Raw genomic sequence first — 16422 nt, 5'->3', positions numbered from 1 at the left:
TACCCTGCGCATTAAATCACGTTAATTAATTATAGCAGCAAATTTCGCGCATTTAATTCGCGACGCACATAAATTACGTTAGTTAATTACGACAGTAAATATTGCGCATTTAATTCGCTGGAGCAATTCTATTTCCATTTTTGGAGCGTTTAATCCGCATGTTTAATTTCGTATAGTACTAATTTCACGCATTTAATTCACGAATTTAATTTCGTCCGATCAATTCCTTTTTTTGGTAGTGTCCTGTTTTGTCGCTTTAGTTTCTATTTTTTGACCGACATCCTTTTTTTCAATTCTCTTTACTCAATTCCCTTTTATCAATTCCCTTTATTTTTCTATTTTTTCTTCCTACTTTTGTATATAAATTCATGTTATTTGGACTAATTTTTTCAATTCCCTTTTTTGGGCTAGTGGTTTTTATAGGGGAAAATAATGGGTGGGGAACCACTTGCGACTCAAATGAACTACCACTTGCAACTTAAACAAATATCATTTTTTAACTTAGTTAGCTTTTTGGGTCGATAACTTTTCACATTTTAGCATTGATAAATAGCATGCATAAGGTTTGAAAACTTATGAGCTAAAAATATTGCTAAAATATTTTGAAATGATATTTAACTTTTGGGGTTTGTAACTTTTTCATTTTACCCGCTGATAAATAATGAGACGTGGGGTTGATAACTTTTGGGCTAAAAAAATCATCAAAATAGTTGAAATGAAATTAGCTTTTCGGGTCGGTAACTTTTCTCATTTTATCGTTGATAAATAACGAGAAGATGGTTGATAACTTTTGAGCCAAAAAATTCGCAAATTAATCTAAATGAAAATAACTTTTCTAGTTGATAATTATTCACATTTAACGTTGATAAATAATGCGAAAAGGGGTTGATAAATTGTAAGATAAATAATCGCTAAAATATTCTAAGTGAAATTAGTTTTTTGGGCCGATAACTTTTCACATTTACCATTGATAAATAATGGCAGAGGGTTTGATTAATTGTGAGCTAAAAAATAACTAAAATATTCTAATTGAAATTAGGTTTTCATGTCGATAAATTTTCATATTAAGCGTTGATAAAAAACGGGACGAGGGGTTGATAAATTGTAAACTAAAAAAGTTGCTAACATATTCTAAACTAAATTAAATTGTTAGGTTGATAAGTTTTCACATTTGTCATTGATATATAATGGGTAGAGCGGTTGATAAATTGTGAGTTAATTTTTTTTCCAAAATATTCTAAATGAAAATAGCTTTTTGGATCGATAACTTTTCACATTTGCCGTTGATAAATAACGGGAAGGGGGGTTGATAAATTGTGAGCTAAAAAATCTTCTTATAATTTTCTAAATGAAATTAGCCTTTTGGGTCGATTAGTTTTCATATTTATCGTTGATAAAGAACGGGACGAGGGGTTGATAAATTGTAAGCTAAAAAAGTTACTAACATATTCTAAATGAAATTAGCTTGTTAGATCGATAAGTTTTCACATCCCATTGATAAATAATGGGTAGAGCGGTTGATAAATTGTGAGTTAAATTATTTTCCAAAATATTTTTAAATGAAAATAGCTTTTTGGATCGATAATTTTTTACATTTGCCGTTGATAAATAACGTGAAGGGGGATTGATAAATAACGGGAAGGCTGGTTGATAAATTGTAAGCAGAAAAATCGCTATTTTGTTTCTAAACGAAATTAGCCTTTTGGGTCGATAAGTTTTCATATTTTATCGTTGATAAATAACAGGCAAACGGTTAGATAAATTGCGAGCTAAAATATTTTCCAAAATATTCGAAATTTGTAGCCAAAATAAATCACATTTTTCAGTTTTCTAATTTGGAGCGATTGTGGCATCAACAATTTTCGTATAGTAACGCATGCATCATATTGCATTTTTTTTTATCGCGAATTGTTAAATTATTGGTCAAGAATCATACTTTAAAAACCAACGCAAAGTGGGCCTCGCAGTCACTATTTCATTCGATTTTTTCAGGTTTTTCTCTACTATCTAAAAAGGAGGAACTTGTTCTGTTTCCTCCGGTCGAAAGTTTCGTCCTACATATTTTAGATATGACTATTTTACCCTCCCACCGCATTTGCAAATCAGAACGAATCCCATCGAACCGATACCAAAACAACAAATCCTCAAGTCAAGAAACCCTAGCGCAGTGGCAGCCATGGCGATAGAGACAGAATTCTCCGCCGCAGCGCACCGCCTCCTCGACCCTCCCGTGATCCCCGGCGCTCGCCCTTCGGCCGCCGCCGCCGCCGACGGTGCACCGGCGTCGCATCCCTTCCTCCACCTCCTCGACGCCGCCTTCAACGCGGCCCCCGCCGAGGAGTTGAAGGCCACGCTCAAGCCGCAGCGGGTTCTCACGGAGAACTGCTCCACCGCGGGGAAGGAAGGGGTGGAGGTCAGAGACAGGTGGTAGATGGTGGCCACGGGCAGGCCGGCAACGGAGGCGCACCACCTCCCCCCGCTCTACCCCCTCCCCTTCTGACTTGTCCTATTGCAGAATCTGCTCCTTCTCTCAGTTGGGAAGACTTCAGAAGGAGGCATCCGTGCTGTGATGAGTTGAGGGAGGCGGAGAGGACTAGCGATTACAAGTGGTTTTCTTCAGCCTGTCGTACCACAAGCAGCATGCAGCAGCCACTATTTTTTATGTACAATGTGTTCTTCATCCTCATGTTAGCTTTTCACTTACGTACATAAGCTGCATGATGAACTGCTGCACCTACAATATCCGAGTAATTGGCAATTTTTACATTTTGCTTAGTTGGTTGGGTTCAAACATCAAACATAGCAGTGCCAATGTCGACGCCTTGGCAAGTGATTCTCAACGTGAGTGGTGGTGTCAAGGTGACTTCAACGAGCACGTCAGCAGTAGCTCTTATGTGTGCGGCAATGGAGGGCCTCGAGACGCAGGTCAGCACCACATCCATTCCTCTACATCTTTCCCACTAACCTTTGGACACCTTGTTTTACATATGAGATTGGCATATACTGTACTTATTATTTCATGAATTTGTGTTCCAGGTGCAAATGTGTTGGTTCAAGAGCCATTGGAACTGTCCACTTCATAGGAGTTGGCTTGGATTGGTAAATTTAAATTTAAAAATATATGTCCACTTCATAGGAGTTGGCAAAATTCATGATCCATCCATGAGATTTGACTTTCTTGGCAAATTATAAAGGTTTCTACAGTGATAACAACCTGCTGTTTGGTAATGCATTTTAGTTTTAGTGTATATCATAGTTAAGCTGAATGATGTTTCAATTAGTCAAAGCATATACTTGGAGTATTATTACTGACTCTTCACTTTAATTGCAGCGTTCCTGTCGGAAGTTCATCCATGGCTCCTAGACAGGTTAGTGTTCTTTATGCCAAGATTAAGATATCTAATAGACACCTATTTTTATAATATACTTGAAATGATAATGAGGTACACTCCCCTGCTTCTATCCATGTACTATGTAGATGTAGGCCTTGCTTGGAGCAACTTTGCATGCACAAAAAGCGTGGAACTCGCTCTTGGTGAGTGAGGACTGGTTACTTGGCATTATTGAAAGTACTATTGTATTCAGGATTGTAGCGTGTATCTCGGTCAAGCTTGAAGGCATCAAATGTGTGCATGGTAATTCTTCACAGATTTAACTTGCGATGACACTACTGCTCCAGACGTCTTCAATTGCTAACCCCATTAAACAGATTCAGCGAATCAGTACCATCAATAGGAATAATCGTGGAATTATTTCATAGTGAATATACTATCTAAGATCTCTAATCTTCTTTTATTGCCAATCATATATTCTTTTACTCATGAATAACAATTACCCATATTTTCCATGTTTCTGCCAAACAGAACAACATTTTAAAAATAGCATTATTAAAACGTAGTTATGCCAGGCTCTGTGTGATTCCAAAAGAGCCAATGGTATTGGATTTGTTATTACATTCTCTTTTCACAGGGCACTGCAATGATATGAAGGAGAGCCTTTTTATTTCCAGCCTGATAGACTACATAAATTCTGGTCCTACTCTGCCTCCCAAATCTTTGTTTAAAAGGGGACCATGTTGTGTTTTCTTGCTTATGGCCTCTTCTCTTCATATAATCCTTGGTGTATATCACTAATGTTTAGTACATCTATAACTTGGGTAGTTCCTGTACTCCTTAATTTCATAATATCATGTAAGGGTGTCTTCTGTACATTTTGATGACCGATAACTAACAAATTCTCAAGGTCAATGCTTTTGATAGTGTTTCTTTTATTCCTACATAGTAAATATTCCAATCTCAACACTTCAAATGTAGCTGTTGTATATGCAGTAATAGGGATTTTAAATGTTTCCATTCTTGAATATTAATCTTAAGTTTGTCTTAATTTAAATATAAACTTTCGTATGAGATTTCAGGTCTATGGGTCCAAGCCGTAGATATTGTAGTGTTTGTTCGAACTGGCTGCGAAAATGTGTCCCCCAATATTGTAGGCGGCCTGCGATATGGTGAGTTATTTGTTATCCACCATATTACGAGCTCCTGCTTTGATATGAAGGAGAGCCTTTTTATTTCCAGCCTGATAGACTACATAAATTCTGGTCCTACTCTGCCTCCCAAATCTTTGTTTAAAAGGGGACCATGTTGTGTTTTCTTGCTTATGGCCTCTTCTTCTCCCCCTCGTGAGGATCCCTCCTCCGAGGTACCATCGATTAGGCAACGACAGATCACGTTTGAAGTTGTGCCCTTCAAGAGCTCCTACCACGTCATCTTCGGCAGGCCCACCTACCACAAATTCCACGCGAGAGCGTGCTACATCTACAACAAGCTCAAGATTCCGGGTCCTAAGGGTATGATCACCGTATCCGGAGACTACAAAAAGGCTCATGAGTGCGAGTTAGGCGAAGCCGCCTTCGCAGAGTCTGTGATATCTGGAGAAGAGCTGAAAGGCTACAGAGCCGCGGTGGATCCGACTGAGATGCAGACCACCAAGAAGCAGATCTCCGAGCACAAAAACTCCTTCAAGACCGCGATAGAGACCAAGAAAGTCAACTTCAAGGAAGACGACGATTCCAAGCAGGTCTCAGTCGGAGCCAACATGGACCCCAAATAGGAAAACGCGCTCGTCGAGTTCCTCCGCGCTAACATGGATATCTTCGCATGGCAGCCTTCTGACATGTCCGGAGTACCTAGGGAACTCGCCGAGCACTACCTCAACATAAATCCGGGGGATAAACCGGTGAAGCAAGCTATGCGACGCTTTGGAGATAAGAAGCGCCGCGCCATAGGAATGGAACTAGCTAAGTTACTAGAGGCAGGTTTTGTAATAGAAGTTATCCATACTGATTGGGTCGCAAATCCAGTCCTTGTACCCAAAAAGAACACTGAAATACTAAGAATGTGCATCGATTACTCTGGCGTGAACAAGCATTGCCCGAAGGATCCGTTCCCCTTGCCGCGCATTGACCAAGTCATTGATTCGACGGCGGGGGCGGAACTTCTGTGTTTTCTTGATGCATACTCCGGGTATCATCAGATCCTGATGAAGGAGTCTGACCAAAAGGCGACCTCATTCATCACCCCATTTGGCACTTACTGCTATGTTACTATGCCCTTTGGCTTGAAAAACGCAGGTGCCACCTACCAACGTACGATGCAGCGGTGCTTGAAGGACCAGATCGGCCGGAACGTGCACGCCTACGTCGACGACATCGCGGTCATGACTCGGAAAGGATCCGACTTGATCAGCGACCTCACAGAAACCTTTGAGAATCTCCGTCGGTACAAGATGATGTTGAATCCGCTGAAGTGCGTCTTTGGCGTACCAGCTGGAAAACTCCTTGGCTTCATTGTCTCTAACAGGGGCATTGAAGTGAACCCGGAAAAAATCAAGTCAATTTTGTGCATAAAAAGGCCAACTTGTCTCAAAGATGTGCAACGGCTCACTGGTTGTGTCGCAGCAATCAGAAGGTTTGTTAGCCGTCTTGGCGAGAAGGCACTTCCCCTGTACAAGCTATTGAAGAAAACAGACAAGTTTGTCTGGGACGAGGCAGCAGATGCAGCTCTTCAAGGGTTGAAGGACATACTCACCTCCCCACCTATCCTAGCAGCTCCAGGAGAGTCGGAGCCTATGCTCCTTTACCTGGCAGCTACCAACAAAGTCACCAGTCTCGTCATCGTGGTGGAACGAAAGGAAGAAGGTCACGAGTACGGAGTCCAAAGGCCAGTCTACTATATCAGCGAAGTCCTTACGGAATCCAAACAGCGCTACCCTCACTTTCAGAAGTTAGCCTACGGAGTATTCCTAGGCAGCAGGAAGCTGAGACACTACTTCCAGGAACATCCAGTAACAGTCGTGAGCAAGGCTCCGCTGTCAACAATTCTCAACAACGCTGACGCAACAGGACGCACAGCAAAATGGGGCATTGAGTTATCCGCCTTCGACATCAACTACAAAGCCAGGACCGCGGTCAAATCCCAGGTCTTGGCAGATTTCGTCGCAGATTGGACAGAAGCTCCGGATATGAACCTGGAGCCGGAACCTGAGACATGGGTTATGCACTTCGATGGATCCAAGCAGCATCAAGGCTCGGGAGCCGGAGTCACCCTGAAGTCCCCTACCGGAGAAGAACTGCAGTATGTTCTGCAGATACACTTCGAAGCTACAAACAATATGGCGGAATACGAGGCTCTACTACACGGATTGCGCATCGCCAAGGAGATAGGGATCAAGCACATTATATGTTGCGGAGATTCAGACCTGGTGGCACAGCAAGTAGCCGGAACCTGGAACGCCAGAAATTCCGTTATGGCGGCCTATAGAGACGAAGTTGACGAGATCGCCAAACATTTCCTTGGATACGAAGTCAAGTACGTCAGGCGAGATGACAATGCAGCGGCAGATATGCTATCCAAGCTCGGATCCGGCAGGAAGCCAATTCCGCCTGGAATTTTCCTGGAGCATCTCCGGATACCTTCGGTGAAGGGCGCTAATCCGGAAAACCCAGATGTGGCAGTATCTCCGGCTAAGGAAGTGATGGCTATCATTCCGGCTTGGACACAGCATTTCCTGGACTACCTCATCGATCAGAAGTTGCCAGAGGACGAGGTCCTCGCGCGACAGATCGTCAGACGAGCAAGATCCTACACCATTGTTGATGGACAGCTCTACAAACGAAGCGCAACAGGGGTATTTCTCAAATGCGTCTCCAATCAAGATGGCATTGAAATCCTCAGAGAGATTCATGCAGGGGACTGCGGGCATCATGCCGCCCCTAGGTCACTCGTTGCAAAAGCTTTCCGGCTAGGTTTTTACTGGCTCACAGTTAAAGAAGATGCTGACAAGATAGTCAAGACCTGCCGAGGTTGTCAGTACTACGCTACTCAACCAAACGCTCCAGCCCAAGAGCTGAAGACCATACCTATCACCTGGCCATTTGCGGTCTGGGGGCTCGATATGGTTGGTAAATTAAAAAGATCATCTCCTGGCGGTTTTGAATACCTTCTGGTCGCTGTTGACAAGTTCAGCAAGTGGATCGAGGCAAAGCCAGTGAGGAAAGCCGATGGTACTACGGCACTAAAATTTGTCTGCAGCCTCGTGATGCGATTCGGCATCCCACACAGCATAATCACAGACAATGGCACAAACTTCGCACAGGGAGAATTGAAGGATTACTGTGAGACAGTAGGGATTCGACTGGACCTCGCATCTGTGGCTCATCCACAATCGAATGGTCAGGTCGAAAGGGCTAACGGCCTAATATTATCAGGAATTAAGCCGCGCCTTGAAGAACCACTGCGACGAGCAGCTGGAGCTTGGGCTGACGAGTTGGAAGCTGTTTTGTGGAGTTTACGAACTACCCCTAACAGATCAACAGGGTTTACCCCATTTTTCCTGGTATACGGATCTGAAGCCGTACTTCCCTCCGACATCATCCACGATTCACCGCGAGTTTCCGCCTACAATGAAGAAACAGCTGACGAGGCCAGACAGCTATCTGTGGACCTGATCGAGGAAGCTCGGAATCTAGCTGACCAGCGTTCCGCCATCTACCAGCAGAAGCTCCGACGCTATCACAGTCGTCGAGTTCGGAATCGCTCCTTCATGGCAGGAGACCTGGTCCTCCGCCTTCGACAGGTGAAAGACCATAAGCTGCAGTCTCCATGGGAAGGACCCTTCGTCGTTAGCAAAGTGCTTCATAACGGGTCGTACTACCTTGTTGATTTCCGCGAGCTGAAGGATAGACCTGCTAATTGGCACCGGAAACGCAAGCGTGAGGATCCGGATGACATCTACGACGAGACAGATCGCCCTCGGAACATCGCACAGCTACGTCCTTTCTACACTTAGCGTATTTTTTCTGAGTTACAAACTCTGTAATAGTTATACATGATCAATGAAATAAAGCTTATGGTTCACTCTCTAAGTCTTTTACCTCCTTTACTTGTTCATTTTTAGATCATGTATGTTTTCCGACTAAAACCGCAGAGTTGGATTTTTCCGCCTAGGCGTGTATGAAAGTTGTGATTTTTAAAAATCGTCCTTTAGGACGTAAGCTTAAGTTTTCTGATTAAATTGTTATCTGTTGCGAACTCGTGGATTCCTAGCAGTGATTTCCGGCGCCTATGCCTGGGGGCTTGTTTCCGCGGTTATGGATGGATTGCCATTGGGCTTCGTCGCCGCTGGCGAGTGTTTCCGGCTAAGGTCCTCCGGCTCGCGGAAGGTCAAGCGGGCAAGCCGGAAAAACGATAAAATCAGCACTTGCTTTCCAACATAAAACGAAACATGCGCATAATATTAACGGATAGCAGGATAAGTGTTTCCGCCCCATGCATAGTCGTTTTGTTTCCTAGCTACTTAAGAATTTAAAGTCTTATTACAAACCCACTCTGGGGCCAAAATGATGCAACTTGTTTCATTGTCTAAACAGGAACTCTACTTGGAGTCCTCTTCTTCAGATTCCTGGTAGGCGGAGCCGTCGTCGTCACTGTCACCGGATCCGGCTTCGGAGTCGTCACCAGAGCCTCCTCCGGAATGCTCGACGCTTGACCCGGAGCCTTCCCCATAATACTCCGGCTCACCTTCCTCCTCCTCCTCTGCATCGGAAAATCCCTTGGGCAGATCGTGTTTGTTATACCAGAACGAGTGATTCACTCGCCTGACAAACAACTGCTCATAGCCTTGGGTTTCCGCAAGGAGGGCACCCATGTCGGAACCCTTGGGGGCTCCGCGTGCAACATTCGCAAAGTTGAGCGAGGGGAAGTGAGCCTTGCAGGTGGCCAAGACTAGGGAGGCGACTCCGCGTGCTGAAGATTTTTGCCAGTCCTTGATGAAATCCGGCACTTGTTCCATAAGATTGGTCATCGTATCGATGACTGTGGTTTTGGCCTTCTTCAGAGACAGAGTCTTGGCGATTCCGCGACAGGCTTCAAATAACGCGTCAATAGAAATCCGCGCTTCATCGTATGCCTCCGTCCTCTTCAGGTTCGACTCTTTTGACCACTCGAAGCCAAGGCTCGCTGTGGAAGAAGGAGGTCCAGTTCTGTTAGAAAGAAAGCATATAAGGCAGTCGGAACAATGACACGGAAAAAAGCTTACGGAAGATAAGTTGGTCGATGGCCTCCGCCTCCGCTTCTAGAACTTTGTTCTTGGCTACCAAGGAAATCACGCGACCCTGGCTCTTCTCTAGTTTTTCATTCAGATCCGCCAGGTCGCGGGCATGCTTCTCGGAGAGCTCCTTCCTCGCCTCAGTCTCCTTGTTGGAGGATTCTTGGAGAAAAGTTTTGAGGGATTCATTCTCCGCCTCAAGCACCTTGACCTTGGCAGATAGCTCATCAAACGAGGAGTGCTTGGCAGTTTCTTCTGAAGGCGGAAAGTTGCACATATCAAGCATCATGAACAGTTATATCAATATATGAAATCAAAACTCGGATCTCGTACCATGGAGGCGGGTCTCAAGAAGCTGGATAGCCTTCCGGCTGTTTTCCGCGTTCTGACGCAGCCCTTCGATCTCCGTGATCTGCTCCAGCACATGAACGCGGAGATCCTCGTGCAATTTCCGCGTCGTCTGAGAAGCAGAGAGGAGTTAGCAGGATATTTGAAATCCAGGGGGCTGGCGAGGAATTCAAATTCTTGAAGGAATAAAATTTTTAAATCTCCGCCTAAGGTACATTTTGAGAAAGCATCGGCTAACACATGTTACTCGGAAATGTCTGACCCAATACTTGGGGGCTAGTATTACCTGCCGCACTTCTTTGTGCTTGGCGAAAAACTCTTTTAGATCATTTTCCAAGACGGTGAGCTCTTGCATCTCCTCATCCGACTTCCCCCAGACCTTGTTCAGCATGGCGGAAACTTCCGTATGGCGCTCGGCGAGGGAAAGCTTTTGAAGAGACTGGGTCGGCCGAGGATCCACCCGGATCGCGTTGGAGGCTTGAACGAGCTTCACCTTCTCCTCATATTCTTCCTCGGTGGGCTCTGCGAAAGCGGCGCTTGGTTGATCTTGAGGAGGGGCAGATGAGGAGGCACCCTTGGCGGAATCGCCGAGGTCTGCGGGATCTTCCGGAAGATCTTCAAGGTCGATGATGTCCTTGGGATCCGGCTTAGAAGCAGATGAAGCTTTGGGTGGGATCTCCACTTCTGGAGTAACAGGAACTGAAGCCGGAGACGGCTTGACCTTCTTCTTCAAGACCTTTGGAGCCTTGGGGGGCTGGCTTCCGGAGCTTCAGAAAAAAGAAAAAAGCATAAACAACTAAGGAATTGCTCGTGAAACTAGAACTTGGATCTCGGAAACGGACACTTACCCGGAGGGCTTGAAGAAGTTCTGGATGGCGGGCTGCCCCTTGTTGCTGGTGTTAATCAGCTTAAGGCGTTTCTTTTCCGCCTCCGCCTTCCGAGTTGCCGCAGTGCTAGGCACTTCGCGGGCACGTTTAGCGGCGGGCCTGGAAGGAGCTGGCCTTTTCCTCTTAGGAGGGCGCGGAGCTTCGTGAACCTCCGCTTCAGATGCAGCCTCCGGATCCGTGTTGCCGGTGGAAGGAACCCGGAGAAGAGTTCCGAGTTCACTTTCTTCGAGCGCCTCAAGCTAATGCAGTGTTGAACACTTAGACAAAAAGTTTGGATGCGAAGGAAAGCAATGGACTAAAAAGTCGAGACGACGTACCGCGGTTCCGGAACCATTCGTGTGAATGTCCTTGTTGCACACGTGAACATGAAGTTCACGCGGAACCTTGATGAGGAGCCGGATCCTCTTGTCGATGGCGTCGGCGGAAAGATTGTCTTTTGTGGCGCGCATTGGGTCGTCGCGCCCTGAATACTGGAACATCAGCCGGTCCCTGTGTTGAAGCGGCTGGATCCGCTTGGTGAACCAGGAAAGGGTTAAATCCTTCCCTGACAGCCCCTCCTCCGTGAGCTTGCAGATCCGCCTGACAGCGCGAGTGAGCTGGGGCGACTCGGAGAGATGGGGGCAGTGCGTCCATGTCGGAAGCTCGGTGGCGGGGCAGTTCTTGAACGGCGGCAGCCTCCTTGTGCTCGCCGGGTCGGAAACGTCCTTCAAATAGAAGAAGCCTCCGGACCAGTACCGCGCGGATTCGTGGCGGTCAGTGTGGGGGTAGACGCGGCCCGGGCGGATCATGAAGGTGATGGATCCGCATGTTGCGAGCTCGGTGGAGTTCCGGATCCTCTCCTTCTTGACGGTGAAGTAATATTGAAACAGAGGAAGTTCGGGAGTTACCCGGAGATGGCCCTCGCACAGGGTGACGTGATTGCTGATCGCAAGCACGCTGTTTGGAGAGATGTTGTGGGGTTGGAGCCCGTAAACCTTCAGGATCTCCAGGAAGAAGTCCGAAGGCGGAAATGAAAAACCCCGCTCCACCAGTGCTTTCGTGAGCACCATCTCGTTGTCTTCCGGAGCTGAGGCTAAGGCAGTGGGAACTGACCTCCAGCTTCCGGGTTGCAGGAAGCCTTCCGTCTCGAGATTCGTCAACTCCGTCTTGGTGGTGGTGCATGGCCACCATTTTCCCTTGGCTTCAGCATCTCGTTGGAGAGCCTTTGATTTTTTGGCAGCGGCCTCTTCCGCCTGATCCTCCCCGGAGGCCTTTTCCGGGTTAGCGGAAGTCCCTTCGGTTTCCTTGTCGGAATCCTTTGAAGGACCCAGCTTAACTGGAGCGAAAGGTGGAGGGGCGGAGGAGATTGGGGTGGCCATGATCGGTTCAGAGGCTGGAGGCGGAGTCGTTGAAGACATCTGAAGAAAAGATGAATGGCGGAAAATGTTCTTTAGTCGGATCCAGCATCGTCTTCCCCAAGTTCATCCCTACCAACTACGGCGCGAGAGCAAAGTTCGAGAACTAACCGTAATGGCGTTTACGGCGGTCGGAGTCGCCGGCGACGAGGTTTCCGCGCGGTGGCTCGCTGATGTTAAGAACAGGATGAACTCGACGTGGCGGCGAAGCAACTCCGGCGATGTTCCGGTGAGTTTCTGTTATAACCAGAATTTGACCGAGTCAGAGGTGGGCCGCGATCGAGATGGATTTGAAGAATATACATGGAAGAAATACGTGAATCGGCCTGTCATACGAAGTTTGGGCTAGTTGGCCCGTGTATCTGTAATATAGTAGGATACGTGTCGTTTAGGTAGAGTTTGTCTCGTGCACGGTGGGGATTATTCCCACGTTAGAAAGTCCCCTGGACTATAAATATGTATCTAGGGTTTATGGAATAAACAACCAACGTTCAACCACAAATCAATCTCGGCGCATCGCCAACTCCTTCGTCTCGAGGGTTTTCTACCGGTAAGCATCATGCTGCCTAGATCGCATCTTGCGATCTAGGCAGCACAAGCTTATTCTCGTTGTTCATGCGTTGCTCGTACTGAAGCCTTTTTGATGGCGAGCAACGTAGTTATCTTAGATATGTTAGGGTTAGCATTGTTCTTCGTATCATATGCTATCATAGTGCAACCCTTGCATATCTAGCCGCCCTCACACCTATCTTAGGTGTGGGGGCGGCACCCCGCTTGATCATTATTTAGTAGATCCGATCCGTTACGGTTGCTCCTTGTTCTTCAAGGATTAGTTTAATATCTGCAATAGTTAGGCCTTACAAAGGGTTGGAGGATCCAGCGGCACGTAGGGTGTCGTTTGCTAGTCCTAGACAGGATGTTCCGGGGATCAACCTCGTGTTGGTTTTTAGGCCTTGTCTAGGATCGGCTTACGATCACCGTGCGTGGCCGCGAGGCCCAATCGTGAGCAGGATGATCCGATTATGCGGTGAAAACCCTAAATCGTCGTAGATCGTATTAGCTTTATCTTGATCAAGCAGGACCACCATATATTCGTGCACCTCGTACGAATCATGGGTGGATCGGCTCCTTGAGCCGATTCACAGGATTACCTGAGAGCCGATCGAGGCTCGTATTTAATGTTTACGTGTATGCCATGCAGGAAACTAAGCGAGGCATCTCCATCACCTTCCTGACCAGGTATAGGTCAGGTGGCACGCCCTTGCATCAGCATCGGACGTGTGTACCAGAGGCTTTGCGGGCCGTCGCTCGGAGGGACCAGGGCCAGCCGCAGCCCTAAGTTGTTCCCGGCTCTACTGTGTTGCCCGTCGCTGCTCGCCGGTGGGTTTTGACCGCAACACATTCTGGCACGCCCGGTGGGACAAGCTTCGTCATCAACCACGTCGCCATCTACATCTGAGATGGCGGACGGCACTCCAGTCGCGTACGAGGGTCGACTACAAAAGGGGAGTATGGCGCCCCAAACGAAGGAAAGCCGGTGATAAGACATCGGCTGACACAACGAGATGTAAGCCTCTTTTGAGCCATACAATCAAAATAGGGGCTAATTCAGCAGCCGCCCCGTATTATCTTTGCCATATGCTTCGCCTGCATTCAGCGTCGATCTAGCGGGTGACGGAAGACTGGAGTATGGGTTTACATCGGCTGGCGAGTTCAGGGAAATCAGCATTGGTCCTGACTGCAGAGCCGATGTTCAGGAATAATCCTACCGATAACCGCAGAGCCGATATCTGTAGTGACCTGACAGATTCGGCTCGGGGGGGCACATGATCAGGCAGACAGACGCATAGGCAATGAAATATTAGGAGCCGATGGAAAATTGGCCAGTAAAAAAAAATGTGTAGCAAGTACAGCCGAAGCAGATTCATCCCGAAGCAGATTCATCGGTACTTCTCAAGTTCAATGAAATATTGGTACTTCTCAAGTTCAACGAAACATTTGTCTCTGGAGGCCCTACTGAAGAAACGCGTCGAGGGCGTGAAGGGCGTCAACACGGATGCGATTTACCTCAGCGATCTCAGCCTCGTCGTCCTCGTCTTTACCCGTCACCAGCTGGCTGCTCAGGGTACAAATTTCAGCCAGATCGGTCTTCAGATCGGCTGTGAGACCTTTTGCTTCATCTTGAGAACGGGCGATAAGAGCTTCCTTGTCTTGGATGAGCTGCTTGGTCACCCTGACCCTCTCTTCAAGGCTCTCCAGCTCCTTGCGTAGGGTCTCGAGTTCGGCGCGATTGGCAGAAGTGTCCGTCTTGGCATCCAGAGCAGCCTTCTTCTCGTTGAGCCGTTGACACTTTTCCGCAATATCGGCTCTCAGTGGAAGCTGGGTGTGGCGAAGAGTAATCCTTTGTCGAGCCGATTGCACCCTTGACTTGAAGACCGACAGAGTAACAGCAGGCCAGAGCTTCACTTGCAGTGTCATAGGGAGATGGGGCTGGATATCTTCGAGGATGCCTTTGACTTCCTCGGAATTTTCAATCAGGGTCTCAGTTGAGGAAGAGAGCAAGTCTTTGAGACGCTGGAGTGGACCATGGACCGTGCTAAGACTCGGCTCTCCACTTGCCTTGGAAGAAGTTGGTTCGATGGATTCTGGATCGAACGTCAGCAAGCTCGAGAGATCACAACCCTGATAGGGCAAACAAAGCGAGTTTAGCATACAATGAAGAAAGTGATGGAGCCAAAGAGAGGGACAGGGCCGAGCCGGCAAAATTTAGGGCCTTGTGCGAAAACTCTAAACCAGGCCTTATAATACTAGAAATTTTTGACTATTCGAGAATTATAACGCATATTGCCATAGTATATTGCATAGAAATTACATATATCAAGAAGCATACCTATTAAACTCCCGGGTGCATAATATTTATTTGAACAACATCATTCTCTGAGGGTTCTTTGAAATAAAATCTTCAATAATATCCTCATAACCAATCTTCTCCAACACTTCACTCTCAAGTGATATTGTGGCCAAATCATTAAGTCTCTGTTGTGTCATTGTAGTACGCATATAGGACTTCAATAGCTTCAGTTTAGAAAAGCTTCGTTCTGCTGATGCAACAGTCACAGGAATGGTCAACAAAACTCTATATGCAATACTTGCATTAGGAAAACAACCATGCCGCTTCAAAAAACTCAGAACTTCGACAGGCCCCATATTTTCTTTTGGAATGAAATCTCTAAGAAGCTTTAACTCAACATAGAGTTCATTGGCATCAATGTCAGATTTTCTGTTTTCATTGGCTATACTTGTCGCTTTCTTTTTCCTTAAGGGCAGCCTCAAGATTATCACAAGAAGATTTCAAACTATCATTATCCAATGACCGTATTTTTTCAGAGGTAAATAAGAAACCAAAAATTTTCTGATAACCTTCATATTGCTCAAACCTGGTTTTCAGTGACGAAATAGCTTGATCAACAAGAGGTATAAAATAGTTGATTCGGAATGATTCCTCTGCAGACTGTGTGGCAACATTTGTGTCATCTGGGTTCTCATCAAACTGTTTCTTTCTTTTTATTTCTCGCTTTTTAGGAAATTTTGCATCAATATCCAACTCATGTGCAATTCCTTTCGCTATCTCCACTGCTTGTAAGAAACCAGTTTCCCTGTGCCCCTCGAAAAAGGATATAAGACCTTGCACTTTCTCAATAGCAACATCAATAAGCATATCCTTTGTTTGCAAGGATTTGCTTACTACATTAACAACTGACAATACCTCATACCAAACGACTATTGCCACTATAAATTCATAGTCTCCAAGTTCATTTTTTGCCAAACCTAAAGCCTGACTGCTTAACAATGGATCATTATCAATTTCGGATACCTGAAATAAAAGAAAGGGTTTGAAATGTTATAGTCCGAAGTACCCAAATATCAAAAGATGACACAAATGTTATATCAGAATAGTTTTGTACCTGAAGTAGAGCCTCTCGAATGTCTGCGCATTGGAATCTGATAGATTTAACACTATCAACACGACTCTCCCAACGCGTAGCAGACACTGACTTGAGTGTCCATCCCGATATGTTTTCCTTCAGAATATGCCACTTCTTAGTAGAATTTACAAATGTCGTATAGATGCGTTGGATGATTCCAAAGAAGTCTTTAGCTCTACCACGAGTCTTAGCCATATCACAAAG

General features: G+C 46.2%; 1 protein-coding gene and 1 long non-coding RNA gene across 2 annotated transcripts; one reads left to right on the top strand and one right to left on the bottom strand.

Moving 5' to 3' along the window:
• Window positions 1-3326: 3326 nt before the first annotated feature.
• LOC127298343 (uncharacterized) lies at window positions 3327-3706 on the top strand. The gene is made up of 2 exons (XR_007849711.1): window positions 3327-3368; window positions 3479-3706. It is a non-coding gene; the product is annotated as an uncharacterized lncRNA (long non-coding RNA).
• A 4996-nt stretch (window positions 3707-8702) lies between these two features.
• LOC127304292 (uncharacterized) lies at window positions 8703-10373 on the bottom strand. The gene is made up of 3 exons (XM_051334982.2): window positions 10238-10373; window positions 9595-10063; window positions 8703-9515 (listed from the first exon to the last, which is right to left on the bottom strand). Exons 2-3 carry the CDS (start codon window positions 9890-9892, stop codon window positions 8932-8934), a joined length of 882 nt encoding a protein of 293 aa, XP_051190942.2. The 5' UTR covers window positions 9893-10063; window positions 10238-10373; the 3' UTR covers window positions 8703-8931.
• Between the last annotated feature and the right edge of the window lie 6049 nt (window positions 10374-16422).

The sequence above is a fragment of the Lolium perenne genome, chromosome 5, assembly GCF_019359855.2.
Source record: "Lolium perenne isolate Kyuss_39 chromosome 5, Kyuss_2.0, whole genome shotgun sequence".
NCBI lineage: Eukaryota > Viridiplantae > Streptophyta > Magnoliopsida > Poales > Poaceae > Lolium > Lolium perenne.
This window is presented reverse-complemented; position numbering and strand designations above follow the sequence as displayed.